At 43.2% G+C, this 15,484-nt stretch overlaps 1 protein-coding gene across 1 annotated transcript in view; it reads right to left on the minus strand.

Annotated features, from left to right (window-relative positions):
- The window catches only part of COG3 (component of oligomeric golgi complex 3), a 34,114-nt gene extending 20,355 nt beyond the window's left edge, over nucleotides 1-13,759 (minus strand). Inside the window, exons 1-12 of the mRNA XM_061994957.1 lie at nucleotides 13,508-13,759; nucleotides 11,197-11,343; nucleotides 10,160-10,221; nucleotides 8,405-8,570; nucleotides 7,386-7,460; nucleotides 7,168-7,260; nucleotides 6,740-6,865; nucleotides 4,526-4,606; nucleotides 4,273-4,316; nucleotides 3,951-4,077; nucleotides 3,219-3,310; nucleotides 854-993 (exon numbers count right to left, since the gene is read on the minus strand). Of these exons, the coding sequence (XP_061850941.1) occupies nucleotides 854-993; nucleotides 3,219-3,310; nucleotides 3,951-4,077; nucleotides 4,273-4,316; nucleotides 4,526-4,606; nucleotides 6,740-6,865; nucleotides 7,168-7,260; nucleotides 7,386-7,460; nucleotides 8,405-8,570; nucleotides 10,160-10,221; nucleotides 11,197-11,343; nucleotides 13,508-13,669 (1,315 nt within the window). The 5' untranslated portion in view covers nucleotides 13,670-13,759. The remainder of the gene's footprint in view (nucleotides 1-853; nucleotides 994-3,218; nucleotides 3,311-3,950; nucleotides 4,078-4,272; nucleotides 4,317-4,525; nucleotides 4,607-6,739; nucleotides 6,866-7,167; nucleotides 7,261-7,385; nucleotides 7,461-8,404; nucleotides 8,571-10,159; nucleotides 10,222-11,196; nucleotides 11,344-13,507) is intronic.
- Nucleotides 13,760-15,484: the final 1,725 nt, after the last annotated feature.

Consider the following 15,484-nt stretch of genomic DNA (forward strand, 5'->3'; position numbering starts at 1 on the left):
ATCAAAAAAATCAGGTTTGCATTCTTCTGTTTTATCATCACATATACAGGAAGCTTCATATGGATGATGCACTTGCACAGCCAAGCAAAGCAATTCATTCATTTGAAAAGTTCATTTAAATCAGTCCTGGTGCCCACATGTGTACTGGGTGGATGCTTGCTTGCATATGCACAATCTCAAGAAAAATAAGACTCTAACATCACTATATTCATCTAAATGAAAATCATGGAATAATTTAGGTTGGAAAAGACTTTTCAGATCACTGAGTCCAATTATTAACCCAGCACTGCCACATCTAGCACTAAACCACATCACCAAATGCCACATCTTTTGAAGACCTCCAGGGATGGTGACTCAACCACTTCCCCAGGCAGCCTGTTTCAATGCTTCATAACCCTTCATAATCCATTAAAAAAAATCCTAATGTCCAATCTAAACCTCCCCTGGCACAACTTGAGGCCATTTCCTCTTGTCCTATTACTCGTCACTTGCGAGAAGACACTGACCCCCACCTCACTACAACCTCCTTTCAAGTAATTGTAGAGAGTGAACATGTCTACTCTCAGCCTCCTCCAGGCTAAATAATCCCAGCTCCCTCAGCCACTCCTCATCAGATTTGTGCTCCACACCCTTCACAAGCTTTGTTGCTCTTCTTTGGACAGACGCATAAATACATTCTTTTCTATTACAAATGAAACATGACTTATGTATAATCACCTTTCCTCATCTTTGACACGTTTAAGACCCTTTAGAAAGAAAAAAACTCTATATATTTTTTTTTGTTTATGCATTTAAATAATTCCATCAGTTAAGAAAACAGTTAAAAAGCAATCAGGTTCCACCTATGAGTTACCATTGTTCTGTACGTGATCCTCAAGCATTTCGTTTTTGAGAATCCCGCAGAGTTCAGAAAGTGTCTCCAAGTGAATGACATGGATGATCATTGGTCTCAGGACATCATACAGTGAAAGACACAACTTCTCCAAGAGTTCACTACAAAGAAAAAATATAAAACAAAGCAAAACACTTTCAGGACCCGGCAATATAAAATTTATCACGAACACCGATTATTTTATAGAAAAGATTTTTAAAAGGAGGGTGAGTAAACAACGCAACACAGAATCATAGAATGGTTGGGGTTGGAAGGGACCTTTAGAGATCATCTAGTCCAACCCCCCTGCAGAAGCAGGTTCACATAGATCGGGTCGCATAGGAACATGTCCAGGCAGGTCTTGAAGACCTCCAAGGAAGGAGACTCCACAACCCCTCTGGGCAGCCTGTGCCAGGGCTCCCTCACCCTCACGATGAAACAGTTTTTTCTTATGTTTAAGTGGAACTCTTTGTGTTCCAGCTTGATCCCATTACCCCTTGTCCTGTTACTATCCACTACAGAAAAAAGGGATGTCCCAACCTCCTGACACCCACCCTTTAGATATTTATAAATGTTAATAAGATCACCTCTTAATCATGGTACCTCATGGTACCATGGCAACATGGTACCAGAGAAGACTTAAAGGACTGTTTAAAACATGACCCCTTGATTTCCTACAAGGTATTTGAAGAGAGGTGGGATACCAACTGCTAGAAATGGTGAAACACTTTCGAATTAATTTTTAGATTTCTACAACACAAAAAACCAACCAAAACAAAACAAGCAAACAAACAACTCAATCTGTCACAAAGGAAAGATACTGCAAAATCGCCTCCTTGGCTTCTGTGTAAATAAATGCTTCTGCTGAGCTCAGATTCATACCCCAATTTCCCCTTGAGAAATGGCTCATCTGATTCCCAGTACTCTAACAGTTTATTAAAATGGGGAGCACACGAATTGATACACAGAAGCCTGGTAACTTTCTGTAAGAGCTTCCAACATTGCAGGGCATGCTTTCCAATATAACTGAATTTACAATATCAAAGCAATAGAAAAAATCAGAAATCCCACTTTGATTTGTATCTTTTCTTTCCTGTTTCAAGTCATGCATATCTTGGTGAGACACCATTAGCATTCATCCCAGGCACTTTTGCCATTCTCAGTGTTGCCTTCACTAAACATAGATTAGCTAATAATGCTGTTGCCAGTAGCTGAAAATTCAAGTAACTCCCCAATGAAGACTTGGAAATAGAAACACTAAGAATACTTAAATATTTACAGTGTGGTACAGTTGTTGAGTTTATCCCACTGTCTCACAAGAGACCTCAACTTCTCAGAGAAGACTGCTGCTACTCAGGCAGTATGGCTTATTCCTAGTGAGGCTTTACGTGGTTATATTTTTCCTTCAGTTTTAGAGGACAGGGAGGGTAGAAGGCAGTGTTTTTTCCAGGTTACACTTATTCAACTCAAGCTACATTTAATTTTAAGATAATACAATACTCAAATGTCTCAGTGTCTCAGTTATACTAGCAGGAAGATACTTTACTTATGAACTTCATAACTCAAATGTCTCAGTGTCACAGTTATGCTAGTAGGAAGATACTCTACTTATGAACTTCACAGCAAGGGAACATGATCTAGTCCAAATTTCAAAATTAAGTATCATAACTAAAATGTGTCAGCAAGGGGCATAATCTACTGAAGTGCCATCATACTACAGATCTGTTGTAAAACACTTCTAGTACATTTATCATGCCATTACTACGGGAAGACAACAATTTGTCCCTCTTCTAGATCTAGGCAGAGCAGATACCAATACCCTTCTTGTCAGGTGTCCCCTGCCCTGCCTTCTGATCAGCCCACATACAGACATATGCAAATATTCCTTGGCCATAACAGCAGCTCACTAAGCCTAAATCCTTGATAAAAAACAGCTGGAGTTTAGCACCTTAATTTTACACTGAGATAAAGGAAAAGCACTTCTGCAACTGACTATGCAAACTATTGGCACAGAGGCAGTGCAAAAACAGCTGAGAGCTGTAGTACTGTAAACTTCTACAGCTATTTCCAAAGCAACCATGTGCCTATCTCTTTCAGAGCACCCACAGAACATACACATTACTCAGATGACTCCTGGAGAATGGAAACTATCAGCTTTGCTTGAAGAAAAACGTAAACAAACAAACATCAAACTCTGACACACAAAGTGATTAAGGTTTGGGGTTTTTTCTTGCTGGTTCTTACCAAACCACCTCAATATAACCCTGTTTGCCATATACCATGGGATATATATCATAGGATAGTAAATACAACATGCAGTAAATCAAAACCAGCATGTACCACCTACTCCAGTTTTGGTGTTGGTTTTGTGAAGAACTCATTGTAAAGCTGGTGTTCATCCTGGCATACATGGACCATGAAGGCACAACCGCTCCGTACCTGTATTCACAGACATACAAATACTTGACTATTAAAGTATTTTCCTTGCATCAGTACCACAGGAGGAATTACAGATATTATTATTATCATAGAATCACAGAATGGTAGGGGTTGGATGGGACCTTTAGAGACTGTCTAGTCCAACCCCCCTGCAGAAGCAGGTCCACCTAGATCAGGTTGCATAGGAAAAGCATATTTTTATGCATTATAACATTGTATTATATATTGTATTATTATTATTATCATTATTATTATTAATACAGTTATGATTACATTGAAGCTTTGTGACATTCAAGATTATCAACAATAAAACTAAGGACTGAAGGATGTTACTAGCCAAATAAAAGCTCACTCTGCATGCTCCGTCTCTTTTTGTTTCTGATGAAATGTAAGTAACTACATGTTATGCTTTTTGCAAACACCTCTTTCTGAGGTTTGCAGCAGAGCAGAATTTTGACAGAATAATCTTTCACAAAAACACACTGCTTGAAAACATTAGCAAAATTGTAATGATTCAAAACCAGAAGCAAAAGTGACAATTCTGCATGTACACAATTGAATTAGGTAAGTATATTTTACTTGGGCGAGGGGGGATTAAAACATAACAAAAACCCCCACACCACATGACTACTTTACCTACCAGAGCACAATGATCCCTGTTGTTCTGACTGGTTAACTCTGTAACAGTGCTAGCGATACTTGGACCAAGCAAAAGCTCCCTCTGGTCAAGGTAACATTGATGGATTTCATTGAGAACTTGTTCATACCTAGCCAAGAAATTAAAACAGTAACTGCATCCTGAAGTTCATTTTCTGGTAAACATAAAATTCTCATTTAGGTCTACAGAATTTCAAGGTTAAAAGCTTAATTTTAAGTGAATAAAGTGTTAAACATTACTTGTACAGAAATAAAGATATTAATATCTTAAAATTGTAGAAAACCAATTATGGAGACATACTCACTCTGGCATTTTTTCAGATCTTTGCTCTACTTGTTCAATAAGAGTCTACTCAATTAAAAGAAAGAAAAAAGTATTATCAGTGAATGATTTGTTTCTAATTGGAAAATAGGTCACAGTATTTTGCCATGGACACAATATGCAATCTCTGGACATTCAAACTCGCACAATATGCAATCTCTGCATTCACACTAATAATAATTTCAAACCCCATTTTCACAGCTTCCTTTTTAACAGTTAGTTACCAGCCTACTTACTCTGACTTTGGGAGCAGCTGCTCTGAATTTTACATAAAACAGCGTGAAGGCATTGTCGGAATTTGGCACAGCTGAAGGATCCTGAAAAAAAACCCGATGAGTAATTGGTTAAAAAGGAAAATACTATATTTGGGTTCTAGTATTTAATGGCTCTAAACCATGGTTATTGGTTCTTTACACTTATGCTGCTAATGAACAGCTTTTTGCCACTTTCCACCTAAGAAGACAAACTGTTTCAGAACTCAGACAAAACCAGATGGAAGAACAAAACCTCAATCAAAAGTTTCAATCAACAGCCTCTACAGCAAAAGTAACATTTTCTGTAATTATGGCATTGTCCATTAGAGACAACAATTTTCTCTGGACCTGCCACAGTAGCACTGATTGCTGTTCCTTGATTTGTAGTACTGAAATGAAACAAAATTTCCCTTTTACGTGCGAGTCCCAGGGCAAAGTTTGAGCTTGCATTCAAGCTTCAGCTGGAATGTCAAGTTTTGAGGCAGCTCCCCCTGCAGCTCCCCAGCTTAGCTGAGCAGACTGCTTGAAGTTAGACAAATTCTAGCATTAACAAAGTAGAGAGGAGACTCAATTTAGCCACTGGGCTTTCTTCCCCTCATCCCTACCAAAGACACAATGAGAAATGGGTGCCCTTCCTGTGGGGAAAGGAAAACTCTCAGCTTTCCTCACCTCCTACTTTCATCCCTGTGGGCAAACTGATCACCCTTGTACACAGGTCAAAATCCCCAAACACTTGTATGTGAGGAGTACCAAAGAACGTGTAGGTCTCATCAGTCTCTTTCCAGTCCTGACAAGACCTCCTGTTGTGCTGCAACAGGAAATCCCAACACTTGATCACAACTAAAGGCCACTGGTCTAGTACAGCACTTGTAGCAGAAGCAGACATTAGAGGTTTCAGAGAAATCTGCAAAACATCTGCAAAATCCCTCTCTGTAGATAGCAAGAAGGACGTCACCTCACTCCTAAAAGAAGTCTCTTTCTTGACTAAAAAATACTAAGCTGCAATCCGAATCCAGAAATAAGGTCTGACTTCTTTCTGTAGGTGTGCTTATTACCACAAATGTTCAATTCTGCTTGAATTCAGCTCAGTCAAGGCAAACCATTGGCATCAAACCACACTATGATACTTTTCTAAGAACAGAAACTATTTTTGTACCAAACATAAAAGATATTTAAAGTCATTTAAGCAAGATCTTAACACCAGAGGCATCCTTTAGCAGCCTTCCATGAACACTGTCTAAAACCTCCTTCTTTTAGGTCTGTCAGTTCTCAATTCTAGCATCTTTCAACTTCACTGGTTATCCTTCATAACAGTAAGTTTTCCTGTAATACAAATAGCACAAGGATAACAGTAATTACTTGAAAAAAGGGGAGAAGGGAGGAGAAGGGAAAAGAGAGAGGAAAAAAAGAGAAAAACAAATATAAAAAAGAAAAACACAAACAGTGAGTAGAAAGAGACATCCCAGACATTCCTCTCTCCTTTCTCTTCTGCCAAAATATTGCAGCACAAGATTATTAATACATTAAGAAGACCAAAAAACCTCCCTACCTCACTTAAACCCCACTGGAGTGTGTGGGAGTAAAGCACCCAGCTCTTCCATGTGATTCTCTAACAGCACTTTAAGATTAACCAAAATATTCTGTCAAAACTAGCAGGAACTTGTCACAGTTATTCTCTGCAGCTACACAAAGCACTGCAGACTTATCAGAAAGAAATATTTAGATGACCATGAGCACCCAAAAATACCTACTGCAATACAATACTGAGAGACTCGTGTCCTGAACTTGAGAGCTGCTGTGCTTCAACACCTCCAACAGTTTTCACCCTATGACACCCAGCTCCTGTATACTTGAAGAAAGTATTCCCTGTAGCCTTTCTCTCCACCTCTAACAATCCATGTCCACTACCTGGCCTTCACTGAGGTTATTGTTCACCTATCTCAATTCACCTACTTCACCTTCTTTCATTTCCAGGAATGTATTATTATTTTAAATCTTTTGGATCACTAAGTCTCTGTCAGATTCAGCTGAAACAAGCTTCAGCTGAAACATTGTGGTACAAGACTGACCTATTTTCACACAAAACTGCTGACACCTCATACCTCATATCAAAAAAATTAAGAGAGAAGAAAATGGTATAGTGTTACAGTAGGCATTTCAGTACAGCTCAAGTTACCACTTACTGATTCACCTTACCCTTTTCATTAACTGGCTTGTGAGGTTCTGTAGTGTATTCACAGTGTACGTCTTGATAAGGTGCATAGCTTTAGAAAGGCATTGTTTAAATTTAGTCAGATATACAGGATAGTCCTTAAAATTTGGCTGGAAGAAATAAAAAGTTCATTTTTAACATGAACAATCACAGACTAGAATATTTATCACAACTCAAAATACTTTTTCCTAACTAGAAATGCTGGATTGTACAAACTGAAAACAGTATTAGAAAAATTAAGCAGAACACTAAGTACTTCCAGTGAAAAGTTTATGAATTGTCATCTTTGCTTTCTTAGTGTATTTGGCAGAGAGAATATTTTATAGGGAAAAAAACCCCACTACAACAACAGTATGAATACATAGTTTTGCAACTATTAAGATTTAACTAAAATCAACACAGAATTACTTACATGGGATGAAATATATGCAATACAATCATCAAGTTTAGCCAGCATGGGAATGAATCCTTCACTGTTCACGGACAGCGTAGGGGAATTCAATTTCTTTGGAAAACAACACAAAGGATCATTGTAAGGAACCCAAGTAACTCAGTGTTAGCCACAAAGCTCAAAAGATGGGTACACTTTCATTCTCCAAGACAATGCATTAACAGTGAAATAATACTTACTGTGTTGATGCTTTCCAGCTCATTAAAATAAGAAAGTTTCTGCTGGATGTTTTCAGCCAATTCAACAAGTTCTGACTATTAAAAAAAAAAATACATAAAAGTAGATAAGCAATCTAGTAAATAGCTTAAATATTTTTAATAAATAAAATATATAAAAGTTATTCAGCACCCCTTCCAGCTCTCAACTCACACCACTGTTAATTAACTCTAGATAACTTGCAACTAACTACAACAAAAGATGTAGAATACAGCAGTGCTTCCTCACTCTCTCTTACCAGAGAAAGACACATTACTCTCAACAGCATATTTAAAAACATATATTCCACAGGTTTGTCAGCATTCCAGACACTACTGCATATAACCAGCAATCCTATCAGTTGTAGTGGAACGGGCTGCCCAGGGAGGTTGTAGAGTCTCCTTCCTTGGAGGTCTTCAGGACCCGCCTGGACACGTTCCTATGCAACCTGATCTAGGTGAACCTGCTTCTGCAGGGGAGTTGGACTAAATGATCTCTAAAAGTCCCTTCCAACCCCTACCATTCTATGATTCCATGAGTAGTATCACAGAGAGCTGCAGAAATCCTGACTTGGAGCTTTCAGAAGTTCTCCCTTATCCAGTCAAGCAAAAAAAAGACATGTTCAATGTATCACTGTCGGAGGAGCTCACAAGGAGAAAGAAAGAATCTGGGAAATAAGCTCATAACTTTAAAAAAATCTCTCTTCTTGCAATAACCAGCTCAAAATATTTAAGTTAATTAAGCTTGCACTTGTTCAGGCACCAGTCACAAAAGGTGCCCTCAGCTAGCTACTCTTCCTGATTAAAGTGTGTACGAACATATACTGAACATTTTACTGCGCAGTGCCTGACACCCTACCTGCAAGTGAAATGCACCAAAAAAAGAGGTTCAAAACAAATGAAGGGACTGTCACCACAGCTCACAAGTTTTCTCAGCCTGAGAGAAAGAAACTTTTGTTTATGGTATATTACAAGTTTCCAATAATCTTCCCATTAAAGATTACCTGCTCTTTCAGAAGTTGCTCACAGGCCTCATGCAGCGTTCCCGTCTTGGTGGACACAAAAAGATACTGCTTTTGCAGTGATTCCAAGTGTTGAAGTGCACTATTCACATCATTCAAGATAGCATCACATTGCTCCTGAAAGCCAGATAAGTAATCCCTCATCTGTCTAGAAAAAGAGAATCCACAGAGAACAGAAGTAAGTTTTCACTTTCCATATTTGCCAATACAGCTGCCTGCAGGGACACTGCCACTGCCTTTCTCTCTCCAGGAATAAAAGGTCAAGAGTGCACAATAAGCAGATGTTTTGTGTACAATAAGCAGATGTTTTGTGTAGGGCCATATGGTTTGAAACAGCCCCTGCAGTAACTTTATATCCCCTACATTCTTTACAGCAAACCTCCCCAGCAAGCAGCAGCACACACCACAGCTAGTCCAGAGCACGCAAATACTGTCTAAATGGACAGCACAAACACAGTGATTACTGCAGGCTACTGCTAGCTATAAAATTTTCAGTTAACATTTACAAATTACTTTTATTCCTCTACAGTAGCTGAAATTATCCAGAAGATTGAAAACTTACTCTGAGGATTGAAAGAGGCTTAAATGAAACAGATCCAGTACCTAATGACACCAAGTTTGTCTAAGGCTCAATGCAGGTATAAACTCTAAATGATCACTAAATACATGCAAAATACTCAGCTTGATTAAAACATCATCTAAAATTAATTACTCTTGGATATCAGCTAAAACTTCTGAGCTCTACTTCACCACGTACAAAGCTGCCAGTAAAATCATGATTCTCTGTAGTCACGTGCAACCCTTTGGTGTACAACAGGCAAAGAACCTCTTTTCCTCCTGCTCCTCTGTCCTCCTGCAAACAATTCCATATTGGCCATCATACAAACCATTCTGCATTCATCGCCCACTTAAGTGTCTGTGTGCCAGACTATGAACGTGTCAACTGACAAAGTGCAAAGGTGGTATTATTTTTACATTACTATTGATCTGACCATGAGCTTAGTATATGTCTAAACCTCTGCTTAAGGGCCATCATGTCCTCAAGTATTTGTCAGAGCAAGAAAGGAAGAGGCAGACCAAAGAAAACTGGAGAAAACTAGAATATAGCAGGATATCTTTGTGGCCAAGGGCAAGTCTGTAAAGTCCCAAAACACAAGGCAGTTTTCATAGAAGCCATCAGCAGATTTAGCTGTACTTCAGACTCTTGAGGAGGAAATGTGGAAGTCAGCGTGAAGGGGTTCTTCTGAGGCCAATAGAAAAGTCAGACAAAAAGAGATGAGAATGCCAAATCTCATAACCAGAGTTAAATGTCAGGGAATGCAGACAGAACCTCAGCTGGTCACTGGTGAGGGCAGAAATGACTGCCAGCCACATCTGCTTACACAGCCTCACCCTCAGGGGATGCCATTTCAATAGCAACAGAACTGAGAAGGCATATGAAAGTTCTTAGATTGCCTTTGCCTATAGCTCTCTCTATAAATGAAAACAAACTTCAATCTGTCTTAATATACTGGGCACAGAAGGAAATCTGTGTCCTTTTGAACTGTTCTGCCCCAAGGTCAGCTGCCTTCAGGACAGGAGTAGGGCATTACTGCCTTGGAAAGCTTCAACTACTCCAACGCACTCCCCCATTCCCTGCCAGCTGAATGCGAACATGTGCCAACATCACAGTGACAGGATCAAGCCCTTCAAGGTTTAAATTGCTCACAGTGAAAAGAGGCGAGAAAGAACACGTACCTGTACTTGGCACCTTCATCTTGATCCATCTGTGTTTGTACCTGAGCAAACCAGGAGAAGAACTGGAAAAGATTTTATGGTGTGAACAAAACAGAAATCACATGCAGTCAATTCATAATCAGATCTATGAAACGAATATGAGTTTTTGTTAAAAACAGAGCTGTTTCACAACTTAACTATTAATCAAGCAAACAAACTAGAATTCCTTGTTGTAGGTCCCTTCCAACTGAAATAGTCTATTCTATTCCTCCACCGAATTAAAATAGGAGAGACTGAATTTCATTTGGATTACTTTGCACAATTATTTATTTGGTTTCATTTGTCACATTAGAAATAGGGGGAAAGGGGCATAACATTCTTCTGTATTATGAGTAACATAGAATCACAGAATCACAGAATGGTAGGGGTTGGAAGGGACCTTTAGAGATCATCTAGTCCAACTCTCCTGCAGAAGCAGGTTCACCTAGATCAGGTCACAAAGGAACGTGTCCAGGCAGGTCTTGAAGATCTCCAAGGAAGGAGACTCCACAACCCCTCTGGGCAGCCTGTGCCAGGGCTCTCTCACCTGAACAGTGAAACAGTTTTTTCTTATGTTTAAATGGAACTTTTGTGTTCCACCTTCATGTCATTACCCCTTGTCCTGTTGCTAGATATGACAGAAAAAAGGGATGCCTCAACCTTCTGACACCCACCCTTTAGAGATCTGTAAATGTTATTAAGATCTCCTCTCAGTCTCCTCTTCTCCAGACTAAACAGCTCCAGCTCCCGCAGCCTTTCCTCATATGAAAGATGTTCCAGTCCCCTGATGATCTTGGTGAACATCATCTTACTAAAGGGGTGCCTTACTCTCACATAAGATTTCACTTGAAATAGGAAAAGTATCTGTCACTTCAGAGCTAAGACTTCAATGATTTTTTTTTCCACCTGCATCTTGAAATTGGCCCCAAAAATGTAACACACCCACCAAAAGACACAGACATTCACAGAATTCTCTGAAGAAGATCACTGCAACTTGGCAGTTGTTCAGCACCACTTACCTGCTGGGCTGTTTCAATTCTTTCATCCTCCATCCCCAGTTTGGCAAATCCTTTCAAGAGGACATCCTCTGTGGATTCTGGCACCGCAGCCGCTAGCGTCACAGTTAGTGAATGGGATGTCAAGCTGCACAAATCTTCAATTGGAAGCTGCTCAAAAAAACACACAAACTTCAGTGACAGGACTTACAAAGAATTAGTGTATTCAGCTCTGTGACAACGAGAGAATTCAAAGCACCAACTTGAGAAAATTAGAGGCGTTTACTTTTGAAGGACAAAATGCAACAGACATTTTACCCATGAATATGATGATACACCAACAACTACCATATCTATATATTCAGAAACACCTCGCAACTGGGTTAAGCTTTTTTTAAAGTCAGAAAATATACAGCATTTTATTTAAGTATATGTTACTGTAGGAAGAGAAGCTGGATGTACCTGTACCTGACAGACTGAAGAGGTATACTTTAAATTCCACTGGTGCCATACCCAGAGAAATGCACTAGAAAAGTATCTGAGAACATCAGAACTCACAATGCAGGCAGAAGGAAAAATAAACACCCCCACTGCATCGGAACTGTCAGATCATTTTTGCCAGATATTCAGAGAAAACTCCAGACATGACACTGCCAGAATTTATTCAGAAAATAATGTTTCCTATTCTTTCAAATCCTTTTTAATGAAGAAGTCAAGCTAAAGAGAAATGCTTTTTAGGAAACAAGGAATAGGTCTGCTGAATGGCAATTATTGACCACGATCAGCTTTTAAGAAGGAAAAATAAGAGAAAACAGCAACTTGAGAGAAAACTGCATTCAAATATGATTGGAGACTACTAATTAGTTTATATGGAAGAAATTAATTCAAGAAAATAAATGCCATTATATACTCTTAATTAACGTAATACCCTTCTTCACTCATTTGATGAGTAAAGTATGTTTTCTGTTGCTGAGAATATCAATAACAAAAAACCAGAAAACACTACTTAAATACAAATTGGTATCTCTCTGGAAAGTTATGCCTTGAGTAAAATTGTCATTGCCTAGTAATATTAGTCTACAAAAAGAACAATCAGGATTTCAACTGTTTGAGAAAAGGTTGACCTATCACGTTCAGCTCCACCACGTATCTCTCCCCACCACTTCCCAAAAGAGGCAGAACCTTAGCTGAGAGGCCAGGGTTTCTCTCGTGACTGCTACTGAGGAAAAGATGAATCCTTCAGAGCCTTTTTGTTCAGAACAGCTGAGATGCCAAACCACAGTTCCAATCCACTTCAGGAGGCAGCACCAACTGAAGTAGTTGGTATCTTGGCATCCCCATTGTCCTGACTGGCAAACACAGTACTTGTCTTGGTGTAAAGCCAATTTTGATCCTTAAGAACATCCTCAAATTGCTACACATCCTTTAAAGATCATTCTGGATGCCTGCCAATATTTACTCTAGTGAAGTTGCATACAGCTTACATTAAAAAAATGGAACCAGAAAACATGACATGAAACAGGTGCATTTGAGGAAGGAATAGCTTTATCCTCTCCTCTGTGTTATTTTGGCCTTTCAGAACTTGCTAAGAGCCAACTTCATTGATTTTACGGCACTGTAACTTGTGCTATGACCCTGTTTAAATACAAAGCTTCTCCTGAGAAGCGCAGTTAGGAAATGTAAACGTTTCATTCCTCTTCCTGTTGTAGACAAGGGAGCATTCATAAGTGATCCCTTTGTCAGAGTGTGATATTTTATAAGAGAGTGGCAAACCCCGTCTTACAAGGCGAAGACAAGCTACAAAGCTTTTTGCTACTACTCCTAGCAGCTCACTAAATTGTGCCAGCAGCTATACATTGACTAGGATCAAATTAAGAGGACGAAGACCCATAGAACTCCACGGCTAAAGCCCTCAAATGCAAGAAGACAAACTTTGGTGAACTGAGGGAAGCAGTAAAGGCAGGCAAAGCAAGCCCCACGGCTTCTAAGAGGAGAGCTGCCCCCAAACCCGCCGCAAGCCCGGCGGGCGGGCAGCCCCACGGGCTAGGGCCCCGAGGGAAGCCCGAGCCCTCCCAAGGGAGGCGGAACGGGGCGACGGGCCGGGGACGCGGCAGCGGGCGCAGCGGGGCGAGGGCTCAGCGCGCCGCCGGGGCCAAACACCGCTGGAACGCCAAAGGCTGTTGAGCCCCGTAACCAGCGGGAGCAGCGCGGCGGCCCAGCGGGCGCCGGGGCGGGTGGAGCCGGGCCGGGCCGGCACCCTCGGCTGCCTGGCGACGTGGCAGCGCGGCGCCTCCCGCCTTCCCTCTCTCCGCCCCGAGCAGCGCCGCCGCCTCACCTCGGGCGGCACCGGCGGGTTCTCAGCCGCCGCCTTCAGCTCCAGCACCGAGTCCGTCTGGCGGTCGCTGAGCGGCGCGGTGGGCTGCGGGCGGCGGTCCCACAGGCTCAGGCGGTCCCGCAGCTCCCTGCCCGCCGGCTCCGCGGGCGGAGGCTCCGCCATGCTGGCGGCGGCGGCCAGGCAGGGCTGAGCCGAGCCGGGCCGGGCCGGGCGGGGGACGGGAGCGGAGCGGGGCGGAACGGTGCGGAGCGCGGCCGCGCTTCCGGGGGAGGCTCAGCGCGCGGCGCCCCGCTCCGCGTCGCGTGGCAGCAGCGTCATCGGCGGGAGGCGCCCGCGTCAGCCGCGGCCGGGCGGGGCGGCAGAGCGGCGCCGGCCCAGAGCGCGCCCCCTGCCGCCAGGGAGGAGCGCAGGCGGCTGCGGCCCGGCCCCCGTGCGGCGCCGGCGCGGAGCGCGCCCCCTGCCGCCAGGGAGGAGCGCAGGTGGCTGCGGCCCGGCCCCCGTGCGGCGCCGGCCCGGAGCGCGCCCCCTGCCGCCAGGGAGGAGCGCAGGTGGCTGCGGCCCGGCCCCCGTGCGGCGCCGGGGCGGGCAGCTGAGCCCCGTCCCGTGCAACTCGCTTTCCTGAGGCGGCGGCAAGGGGCGGCAGAACGGGCAGCACCCTCCACCCCCCGCGGCCAACTCTGCTTCTCGCGGGCTGCAGCCCCCTGAGCCGAACTCAACCAGATCAGAGCCTCTGTGTTAACAACTCAGACTGGCTTTTGCAGCAGCGATTTTGATCTAGTTTAATCCTTGCTGATAACTGCAGCCCTCAAGAAAGAGATGAACGAGGTGGAGGGGCACACGAGGCTGTCAGCTGTGCCTCGAGTCCGCTGTCGCGCTCCTGCCCGCCCCCACAGGGCACTGCTGTCCTCGCCCTTGCCTGCTGGAAGCCTCCAGCCTCAGGGCAGCACTGATGCAGGGAAGGCATAGAATCAGAGAGTCGTTTCAGCTGGAAGAGACCTTTAAGATCAAGTCCAGCCTTTGTCCCAGCCCTGTCAACCACTAGACCATTTCCCTGAGTGCAACAGCCAACCTTCTCTTAAACACCTCCAGGGACAGTGACTCCAGCACCTCCCTGGGCAGCCCGTTCCAATGCCTGACAACCCTTTCAGGAAAGAAATTCCTCCTCATACCCAGCCTGAGCCTCCCCTGGCACAGCTTAAGGTCATTTCCTCTTGTTCTATTGCTTGTTACTAGGGTGAACAGACTAATTCCCACCTCACTACAACTTCCTTTCAGGTAATTGTAGACAGGGATAAGGTCAGTCCTGGAACTTTTTTCTCCAGGCTAAACAGCCGCAGATCCCTCAGCTGTTCTTCATAGGACACATGCTCCAAATCCTTCACTGGCTTGGTAGCCCACCTCTGGATCCTCTCCAGCACCTCAATGTCCTTCTTGTAGAGAGGGGCCCAAAGCTGGACACAGTATTCAAGGTGTGACCTCACCAAAGCCAAATACAAGGGAATGATCACCTCCCTGCTCCTGCTGACGCTATTCCATATACAGACCGGGATGTCATTGGCCTCCTTGGCCACCTGGGCACACTGCTGGCTCCTATTCAGCTGCTGTCAATCAACACTCCCAGGTCCTTTCCTGCAGACAGCTTTCCAGCCACTCCTCCCCAAGCCTGTAGCACTGCTGGGGGTTGTTGTAGCCTAACTGCAGGACTCAGCACTTGGCCTTATTAAAATGCATGGCACCGGCCTTGGCCCAGCCATCAAGCCTGTCTAAATCTCTCTGTGAAGCTTCCCTATCCTCAAGCAGACTGACACTTCCACCCAGCTTGGTGTCATCTGCAAGCTTACTGAGGGTGCACTCTATGCTCTCATCCAGATCATTAATGAAGATTAATGGCCCCACCACTGAGACCTAAGGGACCACCAGCCGCCAACTGGATTTAACTCCATCAACTACAATTCATTCAACCCAACCATCTAACTG

This window comes from Colius striatus, chromosome 1 (assembly GCF_028858725.1).
Source record: "Colius striatus isolate bColStr4 chromosome 1, bColStr4.1.hap1, whole genome shotgun sequence".
Taxonomy (NCBI): domain Eukaryota; kingdom Metazoa; phylum Chordata; class Aves; order Coliiformes; family Coliidae; genus Colius; species Colius striatus.